The 27,953-nt window shown below is 36.2% G+C and overlaps 1 protein-coding gene and 1 long non-coding RNA gene across 16 annotated transcripts in view; both read left to right on the top strand.

The window, feature by feature from the left end:
• Nucleotides 1-27,953, top strand: part of sgip1a (SH3GL interacting endocytic adaptor 1a) — a 75,642-nt gene that overhangs the window by 5,327 nt on the left and 42,362 nt on the right. For 5 of the 15 annotated variants that reach the window (XM_082136011.1, XM_082136014.1, XM_082136013.1 and 2 more), the window contains exon 1: nucleotides 9,142-9,630. In XM_082136011.1, the coding sequence (XP_081992137.1) occupies nucleotides 9,621-9,630 (10 nt within the window). In that variant the 5' untranslated portion in view covers nucleotides 9,142-9,620. Of the gene's footprint in view, nucleotides 1-5,339; nucleotides 5,433-9,094; nucleotides 9,120-9,139; nucleotides 9,631-27,953 lie in introns of those variants that run through there. The other 10 variants (XM_082136022.1, XM_082136024.1, XM_082136023.1 and 7 more) reach the window with 5 other exon arrangements.
• LOC309473846 lies at nucleotides 18,933-26,813 on the top strand. Its single transcript, XR_014197106.1, has 3 exons — nucleotides 18,933-25,410; nucleotides 25,966-26,659; nucleotides 26,707-26,813. It is a non-coding gene; the product is annotated as an uncharacterized lncRNA (long non-coding RNA).

A 27,953-nucleotide genomic window follows, 5' to 3' on the forward strand; every position in this document is an offset into this window, starting at 1 on the left:
ATGACGTCAGCTAAATAATGACACTTGTCTTTTTTTGCACGGTTTGATTAACAATTTGATTATATTTTTGAAGTAGTAGTGTTTACCTTGTCTTTATATAAATAAAACCACACACTAGCCTATGTAGTTAATGTGCCCAGTTTATGGGAAGTATACTGCTCTGCTTTAGGTGTGGAGTGAGGGAGATGCGGGAAATGAGATCAGGGGAGGGGTACAGAAGTACATTTACTGCCTTGTCTATTCAGGGCTAACGTCCCATCCAGAACCACTAACTGCTGTGAGTTAAACTAAATATATACAAACACACACACGCGCACACACACACTTTCAGTATAATGACCCCAGACTATTAGAGGTCCTAAACTGAGACCCTCTCTAGAGAATTTAAATTATAAGAGCGGTGCTAAACTTTCCCACTGTCTCGTTGGCCAGTCAACGCACATGACATTCTTCTATACATTAATAAATCCTGTGAGTGAACATTACAAAAATCTTTAGAATATTAATATGTTCATGTTATGCTGATTGGTCGATTTCTGCATTCTGTAGTGTAATATTTTTGTATAATGACCTCTAAACTGTAAATTTGACTGCTGTTTCTGGCAAGTAGTCATGGCTCTCTGGCACTTTCTAATCAACATATCAGTATTTCATGACCATTTATTTATTTATTCACCAACACGTCATATAAATATAATGTGCAATCAGGCAGTCATTATCTCAATATAAACTCCTTCAGAATGATGCAACACTCCTCTGCTTCCGTCAGGGACCTGTCTGGGGTTATTTGTGATAATGACTGGCTCATTGTACATTATTCTTGACTTAACAGCCAGTTTGATTAGATCTTTTCCCTATAAATATATCAATGATAGCATGAGTTGGTTATGGTAAGAATTAGTAGATGTAAAGTAATGAGAATTGCTGTAATTGAACTAATTTTAGATCATTCTTTAATAAAGTAAAAATATATTGATTTAAAGTGCGTGGCTCTTATTAGGTAATTCCTAATTCTCACGTGGCTTTTATCTTAGTTATGCACTTTTTTTTTTACTATTGGATGGGGAGACATTTTGAGACCATTGCAAGAGATTATTGGCACTAACAGAAATAGGAGTAAAATATTTTAAAATTGAATATTGTTATTACCGAGATCGCTTCTTATATTAAGAGCTGTTTATGCTTTTATTTGATAGGAACGTGAGAAAAGTCAGGGGTAGGATCAGAAAATGAAAGGGTTTGTTAATCTTATCCGTGTGAATAGGTGATTTCTACCACAGTGTTATAGATAAGCACATTTTTTAACCTAGTATACAGTACAGAAATTGTGCAACTTAATTATCGAAGACACGAGAATTGCATTAAAAATACATTTGGCTCAAAAAATCTGGGAGGCCACGTCAGTCAATGATTTGGAATGACGTTTCTGTCTACTTTTCAGACAGACTTACAACAAAGATTTCACTATATGAGTCTAGTACGTGATGGTTACCGTATCTCCAGCATTTACAAGCACTGCTGATTCAGACTAGCTAGCACTGAGATCAGCGCACACTTATGAAGTCACAGCCTCTCTTGAACCCAAAACTGAAGGGTAACTGTTAGACACGTCTGGACGTGTGGAAAGTCCCCACGTCTTCAGCTTTCTGTAACCCTGACTCTAGTTCCGTTGCCGATGAGCGACGATGATTACAGGAGTGACCCAAACCAAAACAACATTCCTGTTGCAGAGCGATGGCACAGATTAGCGACGTGCCCGTCTGCTCCTCTCCTTTGCCTACGTGCCGTTTGCCAAGCAATGCCCTGTAGAAGACGGACAAGGGTCGTCTCACACTTTCACACACCCTCATCAGCTCACTTCCTGCCTTCTTGGTGACCAAAAGGAGTAAAGCTAGACAAGCTTTTAGAGCATATCGCAGCATCTCATATCTAGCCAAAATACAGAAAAAGGGTCAAATGAGACTTACACCTCTAAAAACTGTAACTCTTAAGCATCTTAAGACTGTAACTTTGATGGTTTTAAAAGTTGTTTATCTGAGTTATGTTTCTTATCAGCGAGTGACCCGCACACATCACTTCTCCTTTGTAATGCTGACCTTGTTTATTTGTCATTAGCTCTAATGTTTCTGACTTAGATGAAAAGATATGAAGTTATAGTGAACTATTTTTACATCTTTTACTGGAAATTGTCCTTTGGATATGCCAGTGAGTTTTTGAAGATATAATCTTTTTATTTTTTTGATACAGATGATTATGTTATGGCTATATTACATTTTTATATTATTTTGCTTAAATACACTATACCGTTCAAAAGTTTGGGGACAGTAAGATTTTTTTTTATGTTTATGAAATAAGTCTCTTATGCTCACCAAGTATGTTTTTATTTGATCAACAAAATATAGTTAAAACAGCAATATTATGAAATATCTCAATATCTTAAAATAACTGTTTTGTATTTTAATATATTTTAAAATGTAATTTATTCCTTTGATGGCAAAGCTGAATTTTCAGCAGCAATCCTTCAAAAATCATTCTAATATGCGGAATTGGTGCTCAATAAACATTTCTTATTATTATCAGTGTTGACATTTTTTTGTTCAGGATTCTTTGATAAATGGAAAGTTCAAAAGAACAGCATTTATTTGAGAGAGATTTTTTTTTGTAACAATGTTAAAGTTTTTACCCGAGAATTGCTGTGAACCCAATCGTTTGAAGTGCTACAAGTCATTTTATGCATCACATTATAATGTACCGTATAAAAATCTATGTGAAATGTTGTAAGTTTAAATCTTTTTTTTTAAATATATAAAAAATATACAATGTGTTATATATTATATGATATATTTCAATCTGTTTGTTAATACCATTAATAGTGAAATATGTTTGTTGTAGTTTACATTTTATCAGTGATTTGCCTGGAACCGACAGTGTTTGGATGAGAAATGCAGTACACGTGTCAAACATTGCCTCTCCTGTGATCGCCATTGACTAGATGCTGGCCCCCTAAATAGGGATTTAGGAACGCCTATGGGTGGACTTTGTCTTGAGGGACAATCACACCCAGTGAGAAGGGCGGTTGTGGGCGGTTTTGAACTCAGCAGCACTTGAGGACCCATTTTTGACTCTTGGAGGACCGTGGCAGAATTACACGTTTACAAGTAGAGCACACCCTCAGAAGATCCTCAGATAAGCAGCCATTTACTGCACAATTAAAGCCTAACAGGTGCACACCCAGCACTCGCCCGCTTCTAAATCAGTTTGTGCTTGTGTGTGTACGTGTAGACTAATGATCCAGAGGCCCAGAGCCTGTCTGCCATCTATTGGAGACAAAAAAAAAAAACACTTGAGGGGGAAAATAGGTCAGCAAACGTGGAGGAGGAGAGAAATGCAGGAGAAAAACCGAGATGTAGGAGAGTGGGATGATTGAGACAGAGGGAAGTCTTGAAAATATCACAGTTGGATCTCTTCACTGTCACACTTTTGTCTTTTGCTGTACTGTCTTTCTGTTAAATTGTCTCCCATCCCATTATATTTGCCCAAAATATTGTTATGACAGAATAAGGTCAGCATAACATGAATCTCTCATGAAACATTGAGAGGTGTTTTACAAAGTATGTGGCTTTCACTAATAACTAGGCCTTGTCTGGCAGCAAAATTCACTTTCATCTGTACATAACTGAAGTACAGAAGTATTTTAGGTTGAATTAATAACAACAGCACCAAAACAAATCCCTGAATTAGTTTCCAGGGGACATGAATGGATGTGCAAAATCTGTTGTATTCTTTGAACTGTTTGAATTAAAAAGTAAATCTCACTTCAGCTATTTTTTTTATATCAGGAAAACAGTTTCTGTTCCCTTAAATTGCAGATTCATCTTCCCCTGTACTGTATGATGCATTCATTTTCCTGGATAATTCACTCAGGAGGAAAAGACAAATCTGTCTCATGTCATTGAATAACACAAGGTGGCAGTGTTGCCTTCTTTTTTATATATAAGAATTTGAAGCAGCATTCAATATGAAACCATTCATTAATATTTTTGAACAGTGGGATGCTAAATTGTTGCCAGAGCTGTCCATTTAAAATTTAGTATGATTATTTCTTTCTTTTACAGTTCAGTCATATAAAAGAGAGTTGATGATTTTTTTTTTATATATACATTTTTGTTTATTATATTAGCTGATATTTTAGCCAGACTGTCAGGTCAAGTGCATTGCATTGTGGGATACAGTCAGTATTACATACAGTGTGCTCTGTTATTTACTACACATTTTTGCAAATGCAGTCTGTCATTCACGCATATGGAAATAGCCCAGGATTAAATTCTTTTGATATTATACAAGGATTAACTTGCTATTTATTTCTTTAAATTTTATAATTTTTTTATGAACTTATGTTGAAAATATTTACAGGTTACTCACTAAATTGACTTTTAGCAAATTTATCCCATAAACTGGCACTTTATTGAAACAAATCATGAGAGAGGTTTTTCTTCTTGAGTTATGAATGAATTTTAAATGATTGAATTACAGGTTCAAATAAACAAAAGTGTAAAAAGCATCATGACCTTTTAAGTTGCTGTCCAGTTGGTTAACTACGCGCACGCGCACACGCACGCGCACACACGCACACACACACACACACACACACACACACACACACACACACACACACACACACACACACACACACACACACACACACAGAGACAGAGACAGACAGTGTCACTGACTCCGACATGTCCAGAGAGATGTATTACATGACTGAAATCTTTAACAGACATGAAGCAAAATGATCATGGACGGTCGCAGCTTTTCCTGTTTTATTTACATTGGATGCAGTAACATGTACCCAACAACAGGGGGCAGTTTTTTTTTTTATCTATGCACTTTTGGATGCTTTTATACCTATGTTTTATACAAAGCAAACGCATTCAACATATTTTGAGAATGAAATCCTTAAAATTACCATTGTTAGAATTATGCTCTTTCAGAGCTACAGGACCTTTTTTTTTTATTTATTTTTTTTATTAGCAGCTGATTTTTGATTAAAAAGTTTTTCCTTTTTTAATGTAAATGTTTTTGTATAATAAGATTTATTCATGCATATTTAAATGATACCATCTCTGTGTTTGTTGTGTTTTATATCTGTTGTTGTACTGCATGTGTGTGTATTCTGTTGGGGTTCCTGCTGTCTCTGTGTTTCTAGTGTTTGTCCTCTGCAGAGAAATAATTGGACTGTTCTCTCATGCCTGTTCTTTCATGTTTCAGATTGCTGTCTATCTGCTTCCAGCTTCTTTGACACTCTCCATCTCACTCTCTTTCATCTCTTTATTTAGCACCAAGAGACGCTGCTGATTGCTTCTCATGGACATTGACAAAGATGACTAAAGAACCTCTCACTGGATAGTTATTGAAATTGCATTGGTGAGGTAATATCATCCTTTTGTATGTGTAATAGCCTGTTACTGATGTGCTATTTTTGTATAGCCTAGTGCAGTATGCTGAGTTCTGAATGTTTTTGGTGCCACTTGCCATGAATACGGTACACATTGGTGTCCTGTGACATTTTTGAAAGCATTAGAGGTACAAATTGATAACATACATGAGAAGTACAACTGTCATGTCATGCCTGAGAGGTCATGAATTTATTGATATCCAACAATTCAAATCATAAAATAATGTCAGAAAATAAACCTTCAATTAGTTATCTATTTAAAAATATTTTTAATTATGAACTCATTTTAATAAAAAAAAAACACATAATATTTAGTCCAACAATTCACTCATTTTGAATAGGTGAGATTTGGTATAGTGCACTCATTCAATCCCATAATGCACCACAATGAAAAGTATACAGACAAAAGTGTCTCGTTAAATGGAATCATGTATGTGACAAAACCTCTCCAGTATCAGAGTCTGAATTCACACTATATTCAGTAGGGAATAGTGAATGAGGCGATAGAGGATGATTTCTGATACAGCTACACCGTGTTTATTGTTTTTGTATGCTTCCCTGAGCTTTCCTCCCTCATTTGAGTTATTTATGTCCGTGAAAGTAGGTGTGTGTTTACACATCTACCCAACCCTTTTACCTTTTCCCCACAAATATCCTTTGACAAATATTTTGTACCCGAGGCGAGTTTGGGAGGATGTTGACAGAAGTTGGTGGTTGGTTGTAGATGATTCAGGATTTGTTATGCAGTACAGAGATGAATTCAGAAGATGCCCTGGATCATTTATTGAACATGTAGCATTTTTAATCACATTAAATTCTAACCTCATGTGTGTTTGTATATACAGTACTTTTCTCTATTTTAGTTACACTACCGTTCAAAAGGTGTTTCTGTATTCATCAAAGAATCCTGAAAAAACTACACTCTTAAAGGAACACTCCACCGTTTTTTGAAATAGGGCTTATTCACTTTCTTTCCTACATTTAGATAGGTGGGCAAATGCATTTTTGTCTCAGTGCATGCATTGTTTTAGTTTGACAGGGTCGGTGCTAGCTTAGCTTAGCATAATGAATGGAATCCTTTGTTGCCAGCTAGCATGTCCTGAGTAAAAGTGATATAAAATTTTTTTAAAACCCACCTAATTACTTCTTGTGGCCTGCGTATTCACAACAAGTAATTAGGTGGGTTTTTTACATTTTTTATATCACTTTTACTCAGGACATGCTAGCTGGCAACAAAGGATTCCATTCATTATGCTAAGCTAAGCTAGCGCCGACCCTGTCAAACTAAAACAATGCATGCACTGAGACAAAAATGCATTTGCCCACCTATCTAAATGTAGGAAAGAAGGTGAATAAGCCCTATTTCAAAAAACGGTGGAGTGTTCCTTTAAAAAAAAAAGGGTTCCTCGAGGTTCTATAATCTATATAGAACCCTGGGGTTCCGTACTTGGCCAATAGAACCTTTTACCCCCAAAAGAATCACATTTTCCACTGAAATATTAAGCCGCACAACTGTTTTCAACTGTTATAATAATAATAATAATAATAATAATACATGTTTTTAAGCACCAAATCAGCATTTTAGAATGATTTCTAAATGATCATGTGACACTGAAGACTGGAGTAATGTCAGTAATTCAGCTTTGGCATCACAGGAATAAATGACATTTTGAAATATATTAATATAGAAAACATTATTTTAAGTAATTCATTTAAAAACTTTAAAAAGTCTCATAGACTCCACACTTTTAACCATAATATTTGTTTATCAAAATGTAAAACAGCGTGATTTTTAAAAACTCTATCTTTACCTAATAATATTGCACACAGCATTAACATGCCGTTAGTAAGGGTTGTTCCTGCTTATAAATCATGTGTTTGTCTGTATAAAACTCTTTCTCTCCCTGCACTGTTATGAGAGCAGCCAGTTTTCCTTGGCACTACTGACTAATGACAAGCTGAATAAAATCATGTCATTTTAGTTTGTACAAGTAGTTTGTACTTTATTTAGTATCTTGTAAATACACAGACACAAACACTTGTGCACCTGCACACTAGAAGGATAAGATCTGGTCCACTGGGAGGTGAAGGGGGTTATAGAGGTGGGGTAAAATCGGGTAAAATGGATGGAGTGGGGGAGGGGACCTATTCGCAGGCAGCATCTGCTGTAATAGGGTGGTTTGAGTCTGGGTGGGTTTTGTATTAGTATAGACTGTGTTGATTAGGAATAATACTGACTAAGGATTTGACCACATTTTCAGGATTGAGAAGAAGCTAAATGTTATTTGAAAACTGAAACTGAAAATTGTGTCTTTGTCAATGTCTGGATCACTACTGTACTTATACTCTCAACTTTTTTCAAATAATTCATTTTTTAAACATAAATAATTGGAAATGTATGGCCTACAGGCAGGAAGACTACAGACAGAGGGCGCTAGAGACAGACAGCGATAAGGGAAGAGACGCTCACATGGACCAGAGCATGACTTAGGTGAACAGAAGCTTGAGAATGAAACAGTGTCTCATGTCTTATCCAAGCCTGGCTGAAAATAAAAAGAGTGTGTCAGGGTTAAAAATAGCCACAGAATACACTCATATTTGTATTATTATTATTCTTAAGGAGAGATATCCAGTTTAAAACAACAACTTAATGTTGATAAAACATTCATATGTTTGTATAATTTATTTTCATCAGCTTGCCATTTCTGTTTGTCTTGTATATATTTCAAATAAATGATGTACTTTTAAACTTTCTGTTCATCAAAGAATTTAGGGTAAAAAAACATATGGCTTTCACAAAAATATTAGGCAGCACAATGGTTTACAACTGTGATAATAATAATAATTGTTTCTTGATCACCAAATCAGCATATTAGAATGATTTTGAAGGTTCGCGTGACACTGAAGACTGGAGTAATGACTGCTGAAAATTCAGTTTTACCATTACAGGTATAAATACATTTTAGAATAGTTAAATTTTTTTTTTTTTAAATTAAGTTTTTAGTTGTATTAATATTTCACAATATTACACTTACTGTATTTTTCATCAGATAAACACTGAGCATAAGAGACTTCTTCCAAAAACATAAAAAAATCTTACCGAATTTTTAAATGGTAGTGTGTTTAATTTTACATTTACATTTTTATTTTTTAACATGTATTGTTTTAATTAGTTAACATAAGTTCCTCACAAAATCATCCGCCCCTTTTTTTTGTTTTCTCAAAACTGCAGCTGATGCTTTTGGGATAGAAAAAGCATTTTGTCAGGCCACCAAACCTTTTTTGTTGTTGTTGTCTTTTCATTAGTAATCCAAAGGGGGAGACCCACCTCCTCATATAAAATGAATCACCAGCCCTCACACAAACACACAGCCTCTCTCTCTCTCTCCTCCCCTGCTCCTCTGTCACAAGTCAGTGTATTGAGTGCTGGCTCCTCCCTCCATGGGGCAGCTACTGTTTCTGTCAGATGCAATGTCACATTGATTGATTTGTCACAGAAAGGCAGGCACGGCCCGCCAGCTGAGCCTCAACGTGTAACCGTATCTCCGTCTGTGTGTGTTTAACATGGACCGTTTCCTGTATTTAGCTTTGTGGCACCCAACGCGCCATTAATCCAGTTCCTTTCTGTTTTGGCAGGAGCGGCATGCTGCACCATAACAAGGTAAGCTGTGTGCAAGTGTGTGTGTGCTTGTGTGTGTCTGCATGTGAATTCCCAGCGAGGACACTGACAGAAGCGCTGAACCACTCGCCATGTGACATGCAGCAGTGCACATGGGATTGGCTGAGCTGAGTGATGACCTCAGCAAGCCTCCCTCCCCGCAGCTCTCTCTCTCTCTCCCCATCCCTCCCTCCCTCCTTCCTTCTCTCTCTGTCTCTCTCCACTCTGCTTTTTTTCCTGCCCCCTTTTGAGCATCCTTTGGTAATCGTGTAGACCACAGCCGCAGTGACTAGCAGCAGCATCCATGGCCTAAACGCGGAGCACTAAAACATCCGACGGCCCGTCGTACGAGGGACACGGGGACTTTAAACCCAAGGGTTTTGGAGGCTGGAAGTGTGCTCTGTTTTTTTTTTTTACATCTCTCCATCTGGTAACCAGGGGCTTCTCTCCTCCCCTCCTCCCGTTTCAGGCTCCTTGGAGATAGAGGAATGCAAATCTGCAATCATGATGGAAGGTGAGGGCTTGGTCTATTTTTATCTTATTGCCTCCTTTTTGCCTCTCGTTGCGTGTACAGCCTGGCGCGTGATTGCTTTAAATGCCATAAGCTGTCCGGCTATTTTGAGTGGCTTGACATTCCGGTAACTCAATATAGATCTGAAGGTGCTGGATATCTCAAACATAGACACACATCAACACACACACACACACATGTAAATGTATCTCATATGTACACATGCACGCTTATGCACTCTAATGTACAATAGCAGGCATATATGCTGTTTTTTTTTCTTTGTGCTTTTGCCTCACCCCCCTTTAGATGGCTTGTCTTTGTAAAGGATTATTTGGATTTTGCAGTTACGGCTTATGTGCCCAGCTGGCCGCCTCAGAATTCTCTTTGTATATGGAGTTCTCACACACATACACATACACATTATACTGTAACGCAGCACTCATTTTTAATCATGTTTCCGCTCAAGGCCATTTTTTTAAAGGGAGGTGTTCATGTGTGCAGTTCAGTGTGCGCATGTGAACGCCGCTGTCAGCTGTGTTTTGGAGGGAGAAACTGGTTTGTTTCACATGCGTGATGGAGGTTTTTATGTAACTGTCGGCCTGACGAGAACATATCATTTATTTATAACACTGGATCAGATAAACTCAGTATCATGTCACCTGCTCCCAAACACTGTTATTTTTCCTTTTGCGTGAACGGTTGGTGGCGTTTCTGTTGAGCAAACATGCTGGATCAAATCTAATTGTTGAAATATGATGAATAGTGATAAATTAAGGGGATTTAATCCTAATTTGTTTGTATAATTTACCTTGAATGGCACATATGTGTCTCATCCACCCCTGGTATATGGATTACAAGCATGTGTTATGCAATTTATTGAGGCATGTGAAACATCAGAGCAAACCATTTGCTACTTCCTCATTCAGTGTGAATGACATATTAGGTATTTTAATACACGTTATATTTAAGCAAAATACTGTATTATTCGGGTCTCAAATGTCCCTGCAAGGATCCTAAAAACACTAATATTGTGAGGAAACTCCTAAATAATAAATAAAATCTTCTCGAAAAGCTAAAACTGCAGAATCATTTCTGTGACTGTTAGATTCAGGGGTAGGATATTATTTGCTCAGTATAAAAACTTTAAGTCTATGAAGGTCCCCATCTCGATAGAAAACCAAACTTGTGCAAGTGACAGATCTCAGGGCTTTAGGTGTTAGGTAACGCTAAGGCAAAAAGTGACAGCGACAATCACTGTAGCCTCAAATAGCTGTGACATAAAGGTGAATCTCTAAGTGTGGCTAGCACAGGCTTAGTGGGGTTAGCCATGCCTGGATTACCTGAAGGTGTAAAATAGGAAGGTAATCCACTTCACACAGTGTTTTCAAAATTATTCTTCAACTCCCAAGCGTTTTTTTATAATTTTTTTTTACCAAGCTTTATTTTTAATTGCGACAAAATATAGTTTTAGTAAGGTAATATGCATGTAAGACTGGGCTACTAAGATGCTCGTCTCTGAGGATGAGAAGAGTGGAAAGGCTTTCTTGGATAGTTTGAGTCAAAGATTAGGTATCAGGTGTTTGTTCACAATGCACTTAAAATGAGTTATTTATTTTGCACATTCCTTTCATTTAATTAATTCACTGTGCAACTTGTTATATTACAGGGATATTTTGAAAGAATTATTAAACCTCTAATTGGTTCCTCGCGTAAAAGTCTACGGTTTTCCTCTCATCTCTGCCCCAGACTTCCCAAATCTTCTCGTCATTGAAAATGAATGTCAAGTCAAGTCAAGTCAAGTTTATTTGTATAGCGCTTTTCACAATACAGATTGTATCAAAGCAGCTTCACAGTATTAAATTAAAATAATACAACAAAGTTTTTTCAAGAGGAATTTATTGATTGATAAAATTAAATTAAATATCCCCAAAATATCCCCAACTGTGCAAGCCAAAGGCAACAGTGGCAAGGAACCGAAAAACTCCATCAAGTGACCTAATGGTGTCCTAAAACTCCATCAGGTGACCTAATGGAGAAAAAAAACCTTGGGAGAACCCAGGCTCAGTCGGGGGCCAGTTCTCCTCTGGCATTTATGAGCTAGAGGCCGGATTGTAGTTTGAACTGTAGGATTATAAGAATGCCTGGTTGAAGAGATGCGACTTTAATCTAGTTTTAAACTGGGAGAGCGAGTCTGAGCAACGGACAGTATCAGGAAGACTATTCCAGAGTTTTGGAGCCAAATGTGAAAATGCTCTCCCTCCTTTGGTGGTTCTGGATATCCTAGGTATGACCAAAAGCCTTGAATTTAGTGATCTTAAAGAGCGCGATGGATTATAGGGTGATAGAAGATCCGTTAAATAGACTGGAGCTAAGCCGTTTAGGGCTTTGTAAGTCAGTAGCAATATCTTATAATTAATACGGAGCTTTATAGGTAACCAATGCAGTGATGACAAAATCGGTGTTATATGATCATATTTTCTTGATCTCGTAAGAACTCTAGCGGCGGCATTTTGGACTAACTGTAGCTTGTTTGGCTACAGTTAGTATGTCAGCCATAAATGTCATCCATAGTATGTCATCCATAAATGTCAGCTATATGGATCCCAAAAACAGGATATTTTAAATACTTGATTATTACAAAAGCATGGCAGAATCTGACAGTCTTGATGTTTCTTACCTCATGACTCAAAAGATATTATAAGAAGTTCATAATAAAATGAAAACTTTTGCTTTATCATATCTTCAAGATGCAGCTAGTGTTGCTTTTTCTGATAACTCAATGGCATGCAGTGCAGTCTAAATGTCCTCATGCACATTAAGTGCATGTGTGCTGTATATTGTAACCATATTTTCGATCGTTTAAATGTTCTTGCTCATTATTTCTATGGTTCCTTAATAAACAACAATTATCCTGTGTCATTGCCCATTATGTGACTTCTCTGCTCAGCTGACACCAATTGTTAGTGACCCTGGAAATGTCTGGGTGGGGTTAGACTAAGTTTTTTAATAGAAGGGCTGCCATATAGACTGCTTTAAATAGTACCAGTGGTAGTGATAGTATTTCCTGTACAGCAGAGGTTTGGCTCCACCCAACCCCATGTCAGGGATACGAGAATGGATTTTCACAGAATTCCTCCATGGTGATGAGATTAACCTTGTGGAAAATAAATAGATTGTAAAGAGCTGCACACAATACTTTTATATTATAATATTTGAATCATTTTTTACTAGTTTTGAAGCAGTAAGACCAATATTATGTATTTGTATATAAGGTAGATCTATGCAGGAAATATTACGTGGAATTGTGTAATGAATAATGTTTTTTCCTCCCAGTTTATTTTTTATTGCCATCTTGATTTGCATTTATGATACCAAAATATGTTGCAGAATTGCAGCTATTCCAGTTGGTAAGACAGCATAAGACGATGCATCATAATGTGTAAAATGGTCAAATAGTTTCCTGTAGTCTATTAGAGTATTAACTGGGGGGGGGGTTGTCTGTGTGCCATGTGGGAGTCGTAAAATAATAATTCCATTATGTCCTCTTGCTCTACTTTGAATGAATATATTAAATTGAGTAAAGACTAGCTTGAGTGCTTATTTGTTACTTTGTGTAGGAGACTTACAGAATGATGCTGGGAGTAATGACAGAAATGTACATAGGTCTTTCTTAATGTAACTTGTCATTATTTTGTTTCTGTAATATAAAGCAAATTCATCAGCCAATTCAACAAACATAAAGCATGATATGTACTGATGTAACGCTTTACAACCCTGATGAGTGGATATGAAGCATGGCCAATTTGAAGAATTACAGAATAAAAAAGGACTGTGGTGTGTCTGTTAAACTTGCAATATAGCCAGAAGACTTTGAGTCACTTTCTGCCTGTTGATCATTAGGGGGTGTGTCTAATTCAGTAACTAATTCTGCTGGAAATCCCAGACTGGCTAAAGTTGCTTCCAGTTGCTTCTATATAATATAATATAATATAATATAATATAATATAATATAATATAATATAATATAATATAATATAATATAATCAGAGACAGAGCACTAGTGACAAAAATGACATCTTTGCAAGATGTAACACAGCAGAAGAGGAAGTGCACACAGACAGCATGAAAGGGCTGTCACTGGACGGCGGCGAGACAGAGGCCGGCTCTGGTTGTTTTGGCAGTAACTGGAGTTGAGCTGGAGCAGTATTTCCCAGCAGGCTAAAGAAAACAGTGCCTTGGCATCTGCCCAAAGTGGAAGAAGATTTTTTCACTGTCCCATAATGTCAGGAGCATCCCAATCTTATTAGACAGTACTTCAATAATGCATATAAAGCATAGACATTTTTTCACTGCCCTATAATGTCAGGAGCATCCCAATCTTATTAGACAGTACTTCAATAATGCATATAAAGCATAGACATGGGTCCACACATGGAGAAGGTGCAAGGAAATAAGTGTAGTGCTTAACTAGTTTTGCTTCAGGACATAGAGTGTATGTATATATATATATATATATATATATATATATATATATATATATATATATATTAGTATTATAGTGTGTGTATATATTAATTTGAAATGTACCTTGTACTGGATAGGCCCAGAATGTGGAAGAGTTATTAATGTGACAGGCTAAATAGAAAATGGACATCTTTAAGAATATTAAATATGTGTGCACTTTGTATGATTTTTTTTGCAGTGTCTGTCTGCACATCAAAAGAGCCACTAGGCTTTCAGTTCACTGTGATAACACTCTCCCCGCCCCCTACTACAGAAACACTCCATGCTTTGAAGAATGAGAGCCTTTGTTCAATGGCAACAATAGATCTGGTCAAAGAACTAAGATGAACTTTGCAAAATAAGGAATTAAGCTGGACTGAATGAGTATATCCATATACATATGGAAATGCTTTTTTTTTTTTAAGTACTAAGTGCGTGCAGTGTAGAAATACAGTTACAGATTGCCATATTGAATTGTGGTTTGAAATTGTGCATTAAGTCGGCAGAGGTGTGTTACTTTGATTAGCTAAACAAAACATCATTAAAAATACAATGACAATTTTAATGGCTTCAGCCCTGTACTATAGATTTTGTAGTATGGATAGTTGGATAGGTTTTGATGTGGACTCAGAAAGTATCATCTGTACATTTACATGGGCTTGTATAGGATGAGCATATAAAGTGGTGGAAGCCTGGTTATTATTATCTGTACACCTACAGTTTGGACTCTTAAATACACCTGTGTGAACTTGAGTGGAACTGACTTCATACATTCATTTAAAATTACTGTGACACCAAAGCAGTTGCAAAAATGGCTGGAATGTTCTGAGAAAACGTCTCACATCATTTGTTTTCAGAGGTCACTGGGTTTTATATTTTGTCCCTCAAGGCAAGGCATTATTCAATTTAAGTGTACCTTAAGTGACCAAGGGTTGCGTTTATTGCATGCTATATTTTCATAGTTCCATCACATATGTTGGAAAACATTGGAAAAAATATGAAACATAATATTTTAAACTAGAAATCATACTATTGATTAATTACTATCAGTTACTACTAATTCATATATCAGTTAGTTAGCTGAAAATTTAGTAAACATGGAGGTGATTTTTAAATAATTTATTGTTCTTTCCATCCTGTTAGTCTTTTATAATATCCTTTTGTCCAACAAAAGCCAGTAGCTGGTTGCAATTTTTTTTAAGAAAGCCCATAGTGAAAATTCATACATCATTCTCCAAGAAGTGACATTTTTAGTAGGGAAAACAACAGCACGCATGAATATCATCAATTAATTTGATCAGTTATGTGTTTTTTTTGTGTGTTTTTTTATAATAGTTGATTGTCTAAAATATTCCACCCTGTTTATTAAAATTACATGTATCGGTATGATAACTTCAAGTTCAAGTCTACACCCTCATGTAAACTAGCTCCAAATCCCTCACTGAGCAATGGCTAACTTTAGCTCTTTATTTGGTTTAGTTTGGTTCTATCCTGTTAAGCATCCTGTTAATTTTCCTGCCATTACGTAAATAATTTTATAGGTGCATGAGTTTAAACAGAGGAAATTTATAAAATATGCTTTATAGAAATACTTAAATTACAACAACACATCCTTAGGACAGTTCTTTTTTTTTTCTTTTTTTTTTACTACTCAGAGTTCAAAATATACTGTCTAACTGGAATGACTCCCAAATACTTTTTTTTATGAATGTGAAGGAGATTATGAGTTTATATGAACATCAGTTTGTGACAGCAATTCACAGGATTTACCTTGTCTTGCTATTGTAGCATATTATTTATGCATTATTAATATATTTCAACAGTTGGCGGGTTGGCACAGTGTATGTCTGTGATGGCAGAGGTGTGTGTGGGTGGGTGTTTGTTCTGTTCCAGAGGCCTCAGATTAGACCTGTTTATCAAATATGACCCTGGATTAACACATCCCTGTTTCCTCAGTTGCCCCCAAAAGCAACATGAGGTAAACAAATGAGAGAGAAATAAATACAAAGGGACTGACCGACACATTAGTAGACTATATTCTACTACAAATTATTACTATATTCTAGTGATGTCAGTCGATTAAAAAAACGATTCGACCTCACATTTTTCTGCAATTAATCACGATTGTTAACTATTAATTAACATTATTAGATTTAAATGTGGCTTACATGTAATTTTGCAATTCTTGATTCCAATTTTTATACCACAACAAAAACTACTAGCCCAACTAAAATAAAGTTCAAACATTTTTAAAGACGAGTTAACAGTCAGAAATAAAATAAGAACACAGTGATAAATAATCACAAGCGATAGCACAAATTGAATATGTAATGTAAAATAGTCTTCACTCTAAATATAGATGAATCCTTATTAAAGCTACAAATGTTATTCAGTCAAGTGCAGTGAGTGATTTTCTCTTTTTCTTTTTCTTTTTGATTAACATTAGCAGACTGCAGCAGGTTTATAAGCTGCTGTCACTTTAAGACCTGATGCAAATGACACAGATCTGACTTTTCTCCCCAAATAATATACTGTGATGCTAGCCAAGAAAAAAAGGGGAAGTTTTCACGGCTAGGATGTTTTCTTCATAAAAAAGAGATTTTCTTGGATATTTTAAGTGTTACACGTTACTACATGTACTTGCTAATAGTAATAACAGTAAATTATGCATAATTACAAGTAACTAACCCTAATCCAAACCCTAACCATAACTCTATAGTAAGTACATGTAGTTAATTAATATTTCTCAGTACTTATTTGAGTAAGTACAATGTAACTACATCACCTTAAAATAATGTGCAATCATTATTGGCGGATACCATAAAAATAAAATTGAAATAAAAACTAAATTATCTGTGAGTTCCAAATATAGCTAATTTCAAAATGATTGTTTAATGGTAAACACAGCAGATAGGCTGTCAGTTCATAATCTTGAAATGCTAACAACTGAAAATACAAGATTGCGTTATGTCTGATGCAGGAAGAGGAAGCCATTAATGATGGACATGAGAGAGTAGTTTTTAAAGGAGTTGTTGTTAAAAAAAAAGATTGATTTACTTCCATTACTTATTGATTAACCATTTGTCCAAGCTTATTTATACAGGCCTTTTCCTGTTTCCCTTTCAAACAGTCAAACCGTGTGAATAGAAGTGTCATGCCCATTCAAACTGCAAACATTTTTTGTTTTCTCTCCTTAGGGAGCTCCATTTGGTTTGGTTTTACCTTAGAGCCAGGACTCAATGGTATACCCTCAAAAAATGGTACATGTCGCCCTGTATGTGAATGTGAACTGTTAAATGATCCCGTCATTATGTGAAATGGTTTCTTGGTTTGAATGAAGGTGACTTGAATGTGTACTTCAGTATATGACCCTACAGAGCCCTGTTATGCAAAAAGTAGTCTTGCCTTAAAGGGAAAAAGCAATTTATTGTCCTGCCACTATGCTCTTAGTGGGTTGATGATTGAAAGCATTAGTTCTATTGCAGGAAAGACAGATTAAGTACCTTCTGGATGGACCTTGGCTATGATATAACAGGAAAGAGCATCTGTCATCAAGATGCATATATGACGCATTAGAGAGGACCCTCATCTGTTTGTGATAGAATTTCTTCCACATGGAAAGGAAATGTATTTCTGACTTTGTTATTTAATCATATATGTTTCAGATATCTATAGGTACACATGAATATACTGCATAGCTGTATATTGATCTGTGCAGGCGTGTGTGTTGGGATCTGGCGTGTGTTAGGGCCTATCTGTGACTGTGAGATGACTCATCTGAATGAGCTGTGCTTCTCACCGTGGGCTGGACCATCTCATTGATGGCAGATATGGTGCAGATCCACTCTGAGCTGACTGGCTACATTAGCAGCTAAAGCATGAGCATGAACTGCTCTGTTAATTTTTACTGAAAAAGGCTTTGATAATGCAATTTTACACAAATATGCTGCATAATAAGGTCCAAAACTCTTAATAATTCATCTATTTCAACAAATGATTGTTGAAGAGAGATGCTCAACCTTCTGGCATTGTTTATCCTCAACCTAAGAAGGTCAAATTATTATATTAATATTAAGTCGCTTTATTTTCATATCATACTGTGAGGATTGCAATATTTGCAAACCAGTTACCAAATACTTTTTTGGCCATAAACATTAAATAAACATATACAAATTAAGTATCCGGTTGTTAAAGGTGCAGTACGTGATTTCTTAGAAACACTGATGATATTTGAAATCAACCCAAACAAACACACCCTTCATTGCTCTGTCCCCAAAATGCATAAAGACGCAATGCAAGAGTGGATGTCTCTTTTTCATAGCTGAAGGGAAGCAAAATAATGCTTTGCGGAAAAAAGGGGAAGACGACAAACAAACGACAAGGTAAAACAAAAAAGGAACATACAGTACACAAGAGTATATACATTTACATATATATATATATATATATACATATATACACAGCATCACAACAGCCCCAGACAAACAATGACACTCAAAACTGTCCTGTTACTATACCTAACATTACAACAACTGGATATCTCGGTTCTGGGCATATCTTTGGTCATATGTTGCTCACATATGGAGCAGAATCAACGCAGCCTTGGCATCCATTTTCAGGCCTTCCTGCTTAAAGGCACAATATGTAAGATTTTTGGATTAAAATATCCAAAAACCGCTAGAACAGTGTTATATATTTTGTTGACTTTAGTACTTACATTATCCCAGATGTTTCCAAGAATGTTTAAATCCTTAGAAATAAGGAATTTTGACCAGGTCACGGATCGTGTCTACCAGGTCATTGCATTGCCTATCAGTGACGCCATACCTGCGTTACCCTCGATTTCCGGTTTTATTTAGCAGAAATCATGGAAACTCCAAAGACGCTTTAATATATTATATGTTTTATTAGACAAAGAAAAAACTGTTTGGACACATTTATTGACAGAAAACAAATCATTGTTATACAGTATAGCTCAACACTGTTAGTCTTATTGTTTGAATCACTTGTTTTCTTGATTTTCCGCGAGTACCATGTTTTTACCATGCCTCAGAGAAAAACACTATTTTGTCAAGTGGCTAACATAATGTAATCAGATGCAGCTTTTTAGCAACAGTAATGCAGCATTTTCTCCATCAAACAATGTTTTAAAATTACTTGCATGCCATTTAGCAACACAAGCCATCCAGCATTTATTAATACGATATTCTAATATCGATTTATCTTCCTGCAGTGTGCAACAAGTGTCTCATAGCAGCCACTGAGGGAACGCACAGAGTGACATTATAACATCATTTTCAACAGACACATGTAAATGATAAAACAGTGCTGCGTTACCCCACATACGTTTGACCTGAAGAAGCGAAAGCAGCGTCTGCGGCAAAATAAAAGTTCCGCTGCTCTCGAGCCGTGTCTCGCGCTCGTCTCTCATTAGCAATCGCTCCAGCGGCCCTGCTCTGCTTCTTTTCCACCGGCTGTGAGGTGAAGACAACAACTCCCATGATTCCGCGCTCAATCTCGGCGTCATCAAGCTACGCTTTTGTTTTAAATAAGCAACCTTTAGCAGTGAAAAACGACATATTGTGCCTTTAAGTGTCTCCAGCGCTGGAAAGCTTTTCTAATATTAACGTTGGGTCCTAAATCTCGTGTCTGATCATAACCCTTATTTTTCCAGTGATATTCCTCTGACCTTTTCTCTTTTTAATGTCCCTCAGCCATCTCTCTTTCTACAGTCTTTCTTCAAATCTTCCTCTTGCTCACTCTCTCTCCTCCCCCATCATGAGTGTTTACGACCCTTAGTCTCAGTCTCAGACATCACGCGGATGGCCGTAGCCAGCTATGAGGTCACCGAGGTCCGGACCTCTGTTTTTATGAGGTGTATATAATAAATATTGGGAAATAATTGCCTAATATAGTATTAACAATACTTTAGTGCTCCTAGGATGTAGCACAGCACCAACATCTTCTTATCTGAGCTGCCTTTGTCACTGCTCGTCAATGTCAAAATATTTGAGATGACCAGTCATATCAAAGTAGACGGGCTTTATGTTCACAGAAGTTGCTGAGCGCGAATTCCAGTCAACACCGCAGCAAGATGCTTCAGTTAAAAGTCATAAAGTACAAGATGTAAGTAGCTAAACTAAACATTTCATATTCGACAGCTGTTTAAGGATAGAAATGTTAAATGACAGACACAAAGAATCAGGCAAACTAACAAACTTCTGCTATTCTGAATTGAAAATAGGCCTAACATTTACGTGACTCATGTAATGTAATAATTAGTAACTGTCAATCTGAGGGGACAAGAAATATTAATGAAGCTGTTTTCATAATATTAGGTATAAGATTAATAATGGATGTGTAGGCCTACATTTTGTGAATTAATTTAATAAACGTATCTATCTAGCGTTCGTAGCCTTCAGTAAATTAACTTGTCTAAGAAAATGATTAATAAAACATATAGGCTAAATATCAGTTGAACCTATGTTTACTTTCTGACACATCCGAAAATGAAAAGACTATCCGTCAAAGCTCAGCTTTAGAAGGGGAACAGACAGGGCAAGTTAAGGAGACGAAAAAGAAAGAGTGATGGAGACGATGGAGAGAGAATGTATTGACAAATAATCTACTGCCCACTGACATGGTTTTAAAGGTGTTTCTTATGCGTTTTTTTTTTTTTTTTTTGTCCTTCAAATGTCTTAACATGCAAATGAAGATCAGAGAACCCGGAGGGGGTTTCACGGAGGCCGTGGAGAACGTTAGTGGACAAAGCGAGCGTTTTCAGTTTATGCACTGTAAGCGATTTAAAAGCGAGGTGGAAAAAGGGGGAAAATTGGACGGAGATGTTGCCACGGACCAATCCGCTTTACCTTTGTTTTATAATTAAAAAATTAAGTTTGACCGTTTTGATTTCCATTCTTCTCGTGTGCTTATCACTTGCATTACTCACTATCACAGGGCTTTAGTTCATCCAGTTTCCAAACTCTGAATAATTTATTTAGAGATGTACATTGTACATTTTCAAATAGAATAATCAACTTTATTAAACTTAAACATATAAAATGTTTTGTCATTCACTATAATCATACTTGTTCTGATGTCTGAGAAAATTTGTAGGAAATGAGAACAGCTTTATTGGACATTCAGCTATATAATATTAAAATACAGTATGTGAGCACGGATTAGGAGAGAAAACACATTAGGCAGACAGAATACTAGAATTGTTTAGAAGTGGTGACCTGAAACTTAAATGGGGACAGAATTAAATTGAACAAACAGATTTAAAATTAATTGTAACAGACATTAATATGGGTCATTCAAGAAGTGACTATTGATTAATTTTGAACTTGAAGGAAATTAATCGAATTGAACTGAACTGCGAACTGAACTTGAGCTTTGGAAAACTGAGACTTTTCTTTTGCCCTGTGATTCTGAATGCAAAGCTTGGATTTTGTGAAGCTTGGATTTTGGACAATTGTGAAGTTGTGCATGGAACTTGAAATACTGTCAACTCTGATCTTAAGCTTTGCAGTTAATTTTTCATCTTTGGAAAAATGTTGCAATCGGGATTTAATGTGTATATATTGTTGGATTTGTAAACTGAACTGCTGAATTTTGAGGGTTTGCTAAAAGTACAATTTGATGACGTCACAAATATGCTAATTGATGCATGACATTTTGCGACTTTTTGGATTCATATCACACATTTAAGCTAAGCCTTTAGAAACAGTGTACACAGTGTTCGGGCTCATGGCATCCCGGACACCAATATTTTAACGATTCATAAAAGATGAATCACTGTCTGGCCATCTGAGATTATTACTTTTTCAGTAGTATTACATCACATCATGAGTGTATACTAGCACCACTTGTTGTCTGCATTTAGTGTCTGATAGAGTGTGTGGACTGGGAAACAGCGATGCATGACTTCAGACTTAACAAGCAGATACAAAATTTATAGACATAAATAAAAAATTAAATAAAATCAAACAACTGGTTGTTATTAATACATTTATATTTCCTATAAATGAATTCTGATTTGTAAAATTACAAAAAACAAGATTATTTCCCATCATAGAGTAAAAATACTTATGCGCAAAATTATTATTATTTTTCTATTAATATTAGTTAATAAATACATATATTTTTTACTACAATGACTTGAATACTAATTCAACAGATTATTGCAAATTATACACTGTTGTATGATTTTAATTGTTGGATACAGTTGAGAAGGTGAAGAGTTGGGACAGACCAAGATCACCGTTTTAAAGGGGATAGAGATATGGTATGTGTTTAAAACTAGTTACTTTTCATTAAAGGTTAATTATTTGTTAAATAATGTTTTAAACAGATTTTATAAAAAAAAAAAAAATTGTTCTCTAGATGTAGCCATATTGGTGGATCATTTGATATGGAGGCCATTCCATGTGTAACTACTGGGCTTCAGATGAGTTCAATACTGACAATGACTGTGGACCCCATACTGCTCTGTCCCTGTCCCTGTCCCAAAGATGAGTCATCCTGATTAGGTTTCATTACTTTGCTTCTCTAGACAATAGAGGCTCCATTGATTTTTATCATCAGCAGTGAGCATCAGGAAAGAGAACGGGCAGGAGAACGAATCAGCAGAATCTGAGCAGAAGGCATTGTGTAGCTGCCCTGAACTGTGTGTTGAGTTTGTGTGATCCTCTCAGGCTACATCTAAATGAATCTGGATTCTTTTCAAAATGGCGTTTGCATTTCAAAACGCTCTCTTTCCACACTAGCGCTTTCAAAAAGTTGCTCTTCCACACATCTGAAAGTGCATAAATCATCTTACTGCGTATGAGTGAAATGTAACATAAGCTCAGTGAGAAATGACAGAGGGACCAGACATAAAGTTATCATGCTGTTCTTCTGGCACAATCACTTTATTAGAAATATATTTCGCCACTAAGTGCGTTCAGGTTGCACTTAAAATCGTCATTCCATGTGATCTAAAATGCAATTGCTTTCATGTTTCGCCACAAGATAAGTTTTGTCATCTTTTCAGGGATTTAATATGAAGATTGTACAAAGTTATATATATATATTACAACATTATGAAAATGAATAGCAAGTACAACAATCCCGCTATTAACAGAGATATCATCATTTTCAAATACCTCACAGTCCACACTTTAATGCAAAAACAGTGTTTTTAAATATATCCGCTTGGGAAAGCATCTACATCAGGAGACCAGGACATACTTAGGAGACGGTGGAGTATTAGAGACTGAAAAACAGTCATCCACACACTGGGGGAAGCAAAGCAGAATGTTCTGATTTTGCTGAGCGCTGCTAAATTCATGTAACATAATTCATAATAGTATTCCCTTACAAAGTGCAAGATGTGTCACCACACATTTTAAGCCAAGGGGGTTTAGTTATTTTACTGATAGTTGGTTGCTAGTCGTACAACATTTGATTGGCCAAAAATCATTATAGTGCAACATGTTTTTCCACCTTTTGTTGTTGTTGTTGTTGCAGTAGCTGTTTTGCACTGTTTTCCTAGAACAGAAAAAACTGTAAATTGTATACATGTACAGTACCTGTCAAAGGTTTGGAAACATCACAATTTTGTTTTTGAAAGACATCTCTTATGCTCACCAAGGCTGCATTTATTTAATCAAAAATACAGTAAAAACAGTAATATTGTGAAATACTATTACAAATTAAAAGAATGTTATACTGAGTATATAACTGTAGAACTGAATATATTTTAAAATGTAATATAAATCAGCATATTAGAATGATTTCTAAAGGATCATGTGACACTGAAGACTGTAGTTACGATACTGAAAATTCAGCTTTGCCATCAAAGGAATAAATTACATTTTAAGGCGAAGAAAAAGAGGAGGGCCCTTGTTGCAGCCTGGGCGAATGTAGCAAAGATCTCTGCTGTGACTGGTGTCCAACTGAGATGACGTCATTCACCACAGTCTCTTTTTCAATGACGTATGACTCGCATTGACGGGAATATCCGATCTGTCTGCTTACATGGCAGACGCAAATGCACGTATTCAATTCATATCAGATTGATTTCCACTTATAAATGAGTCTTGAAACTGATCTGAGAATATCAAATCCATGTGCTTTTTTCCTGCCCAACGTTTGTGGGTTGAAATGTAAATGCGGCCAAAGAGCATCAGCTGGTGAGGCCTGAAGGCTAAACCGCACCACTGCACTCTCTTGTCTCTCCGTCATGTAAAATGTGTGCATGTGTGTGGATGTTTCATCGTCAGTAACTATCTCATGCAGAGAGATTGGATTTGTGCTTTTGCAACCAGTGTTCTGAACTTCTTTACAATTATATAATTTATTTCCAAGTAGGAGTGGTGCAGATACAATAGTAACATTAGTAAATACTACAGGCATGTTTGATATAGTATTTATGGTATGATCTTATTTTCATAATTTGGTTACATATTTAAAATATTCTGCCTTTTACTGATCCTGCTCCCTTCACCTTTATTTATGCCAATTTTAAATCTCTTTATTTAAAATACTGCTTACAAGCATAAAGACAAATGTTCAATATATATTTTCAAATTGCTGCTGTTTGTTGTTGTTGTTGTCATAAATATGTTTAGAGATGATAATTATCATTAAAAAAATTGCCTGTTCTATCTCTATGTGGGTGGTGGAGGAAAAGAGCAATCTGAAAAGAGCAACCCATCACAAACATAGCTGCTGCCACGCTCAAATCCAGATGAAGAGAACTCCCATGTGCAAAGTCAAGATTAAAGATAGAGGTTAATGTAAGAAACCCATGGAGGGAGAGAGACAGAATAGTACTAAGACTGAAAACTGTAGGAGAAAGTTTTTTTTCATGTTTATTTTTTTTAAAATGAACATCAGTTATGTTAAAATCAGCATGAAATGGAAATTCACCCTTTATTTTCTAAATATATCTTCTTGGCCTTATTGTGAACAATTCATTCACACATTAAAAAAGAAACTGAGTTTGTAATTTCAAAAAACTCAATCTTCTGGTGAAATGGCTAATTTCTCTCTGGTGACTCACATTCAGATCTGCCTCCATCCAATCTACAAACTGTGGAAAGTCCCCAACCTATATTTTTTGTTTCTTTTTAGATGATCAGTTTCACTCATACGGCACAATACAAAAAAAAAGATCTGTTGCCAATTCCGTTACATCACGACAAGTCTTGTCTCTTTTCGTTTTATACTCGAAAATGAACATAATGGCCAAAATCATTTCCCAAAGTAACTATTCTAAAATTGTTATTGTATCCTGTTAGCCTGGAAATCCAGACCTAAATCTAAAAGATTAATTGTCTGGTGTCGATCAATGAAAATCGGCCAGCTCGAGGGGCGGCACCAAGCATGCATTTGAAAATCTCACAGCACGCAATTGGATAACACTACGACCAATCACAACAATAAACCCCATACGCTTAGCTACCAGGGGAGCTAACTGGTAGATTAGACTCTTCCGGTCGGCAAAACAGCAAAAACACCCTTCTTGCAAAGGAACGATTCGAGCGCCGTCTTTTGTTCCTCTTTTGGGAAAAAGCCAAGTCTAACTCGTTCATTGTAGCGGCCAAAGCCGTTTCAAACCACTGCTATTTATCCATAGGCATCTTGCAATGTTTACTGATGACTTCGACGTCACAGCGCTGTCGTCATCTGTTTAGCTCGCCTCTGGCTCGCCTATATCAGATAACCCGATGTGATTGGTGCAGCTCAGATCGAGGGGCATATTTAATGAGCTCCATTGCTCGACACCAGAGTAACTCGCTGAGCAAATTCAACTTGTGCTCTCGCGAGAACTCTGGTTTACCAGGGTAGTATCCTGTGGCAGGAATATACAAAACGGACTGTGGCTTACAAAGTGAAAAAATCTACTAATTAATTATGCTGGGATTTTTGTACGTGTTGATGTTGCATTGAGGACGAAGCAGCTGATCTTTTAATGTTCAGAGTGTGTGAGCTTCCCTGTGCTGTGACTCTCTCTCCATCTGCTTCTGTCTCATGATGCTCCATCTGCTTCTCAACAAAGAATCTTCATTCACTGCCAGTGCTGAATTAGTTCAATGTGAAGATTGTCTTTAATAAGGATTTCCATGTAGTAGAGCTGACGCAGTGAATGCTAAATTGTGTCTGGTTGAAGACGAAGCCTGTGGTCTAGAGGATCAAGTAATTCAAGTGTGGTTTTAATAGATGAGTGTTAAGGAAGCTACATTGAAACTGTAGCTTGCCAAGCTATAAGCTACTCATAATTTGAAGTTATTCCATTACTAGTCATGTTACACTGTTTCAAAAGCAGTTAGCTACACTACAAAATGATAACAAAAAGAAGTGAAGTGAAAAATATAACTAACAGTGTAGCTTGTTGCTTACAAGCTGTTACTTGTTGGAAAATGTAGCTTTGTACTGGAAAGGCTACACTGTTTTTAAAAACGCTAAGCTAAACTGCAGAATGCTAACAAAAAGATTGCTATCTACAATGAATCAAAACACAACAAGCGAAAAACAAGTAACAGTGTAGCATTTAAAAAAAAATTCTACCTTGTTACTTGTTGGAAAAAGTAGCTTTGTACTGAAAAGGCCCGCACTGTTTTTAAAAATGCTGAGGTCCATTGCAATATACTTACATTGCAAGAAGCTAACTAAAATTAAGCCAGACACTAAAAAATGTAATGCTTTAATGCAAAAAAAAAAGCTTTTTTTGTTGAAACCTTTATATTTCAGTCTATAGTTTAACAAAAAAAAATAAGCTGTGATAATTTTTTTGATACCTAATAATGCAGTTATAAATAGTGTCTCTACTTTTAGTTGCTCTCTAACACGGCAACCTACTAGTTTCTGTCAGATATCACCTGCTACAATTTTATTGTCAATCTTACAACTGATTGGCATCAGCATTCATTGTGCTCAGACACATAGACAAAGACACTTGGTTGGTTGGTTCACTGGCAGTCAGCTCAAGGACTTGGCACATGTCACATATACTGGCATGAGAGCTATACTTCCCTCTTTTGTCTTACACAGAGTGCCCAGACCTCCACCAGAGATGGTGTGATTTAATATAATTGCTTCAGACAGTAATTTATATGAGTTATATGGTAATTTGCAGTAATGTATGAAATTACATTTCAATTCAAATAATGTACCTTTAGACATAACATAGCTTGTACTTCACTTTATAAGCTCTTAGGAGTATTGTTGCTGAATGCACGACATTGTTGTGAGGTATATTCTATGCCTTTGACTTTGGGGATCATGTAAGGGCCATTGCAACTTATTTTTGCACATAAGATTGTGGGATACCATGAAAGCTTCATAGCAGAGAGGATGTTAATGCGGAAACGTAATGCGTAATTAAATGTAATGGCTATTTTCTCGGTAAGAGTATATTTAATGCCACAGGAGTTCATTTCAAATTGATGAAATTGTAAAATATAAAAAGATAAAAGTTCAAGTGATATGTCATGATCCTCTTCTGTCCCCTGAGAGTAGAAACTAATCTTTACAGCCATTACTAGAGTGGAGGATATTTTACATGTGCAGATGCAGCGATGTTTACCATTCGTTTAGTAAACACTCAGTTATTCTGCATGACTGTTGGTGTATTTCCATAACAATGAAAAAAATGGCCTCCACCATCCTTTAACCAAATGCGTTGGCCAGGTTTAAGTGTTTGTTAGTCATAACGTGTTGAAGCAATGTGACTGGCACTGTGCTTGACTGGAAGTGAAGGAACACAGCAAAAACATGATTTTTACAGCATCTCAGTTAAACATCTTCATAAAGCAGCCAAAACAAAGTGGATTTTT

Source organism: Leuciscus leuciscus (genome assembly GCF_965113295.1).
Source record: "Leuciscus leuciscus genome assembly, chromosome: 14".
Classification (NCBI taxonomy): domain Eukaryota; kingdom Metazoa; phylum Chordata; class Actinopteri; order Cypriniformes; family Leuciscidae; genus Leuciscus; species Leuciscus leuciscus.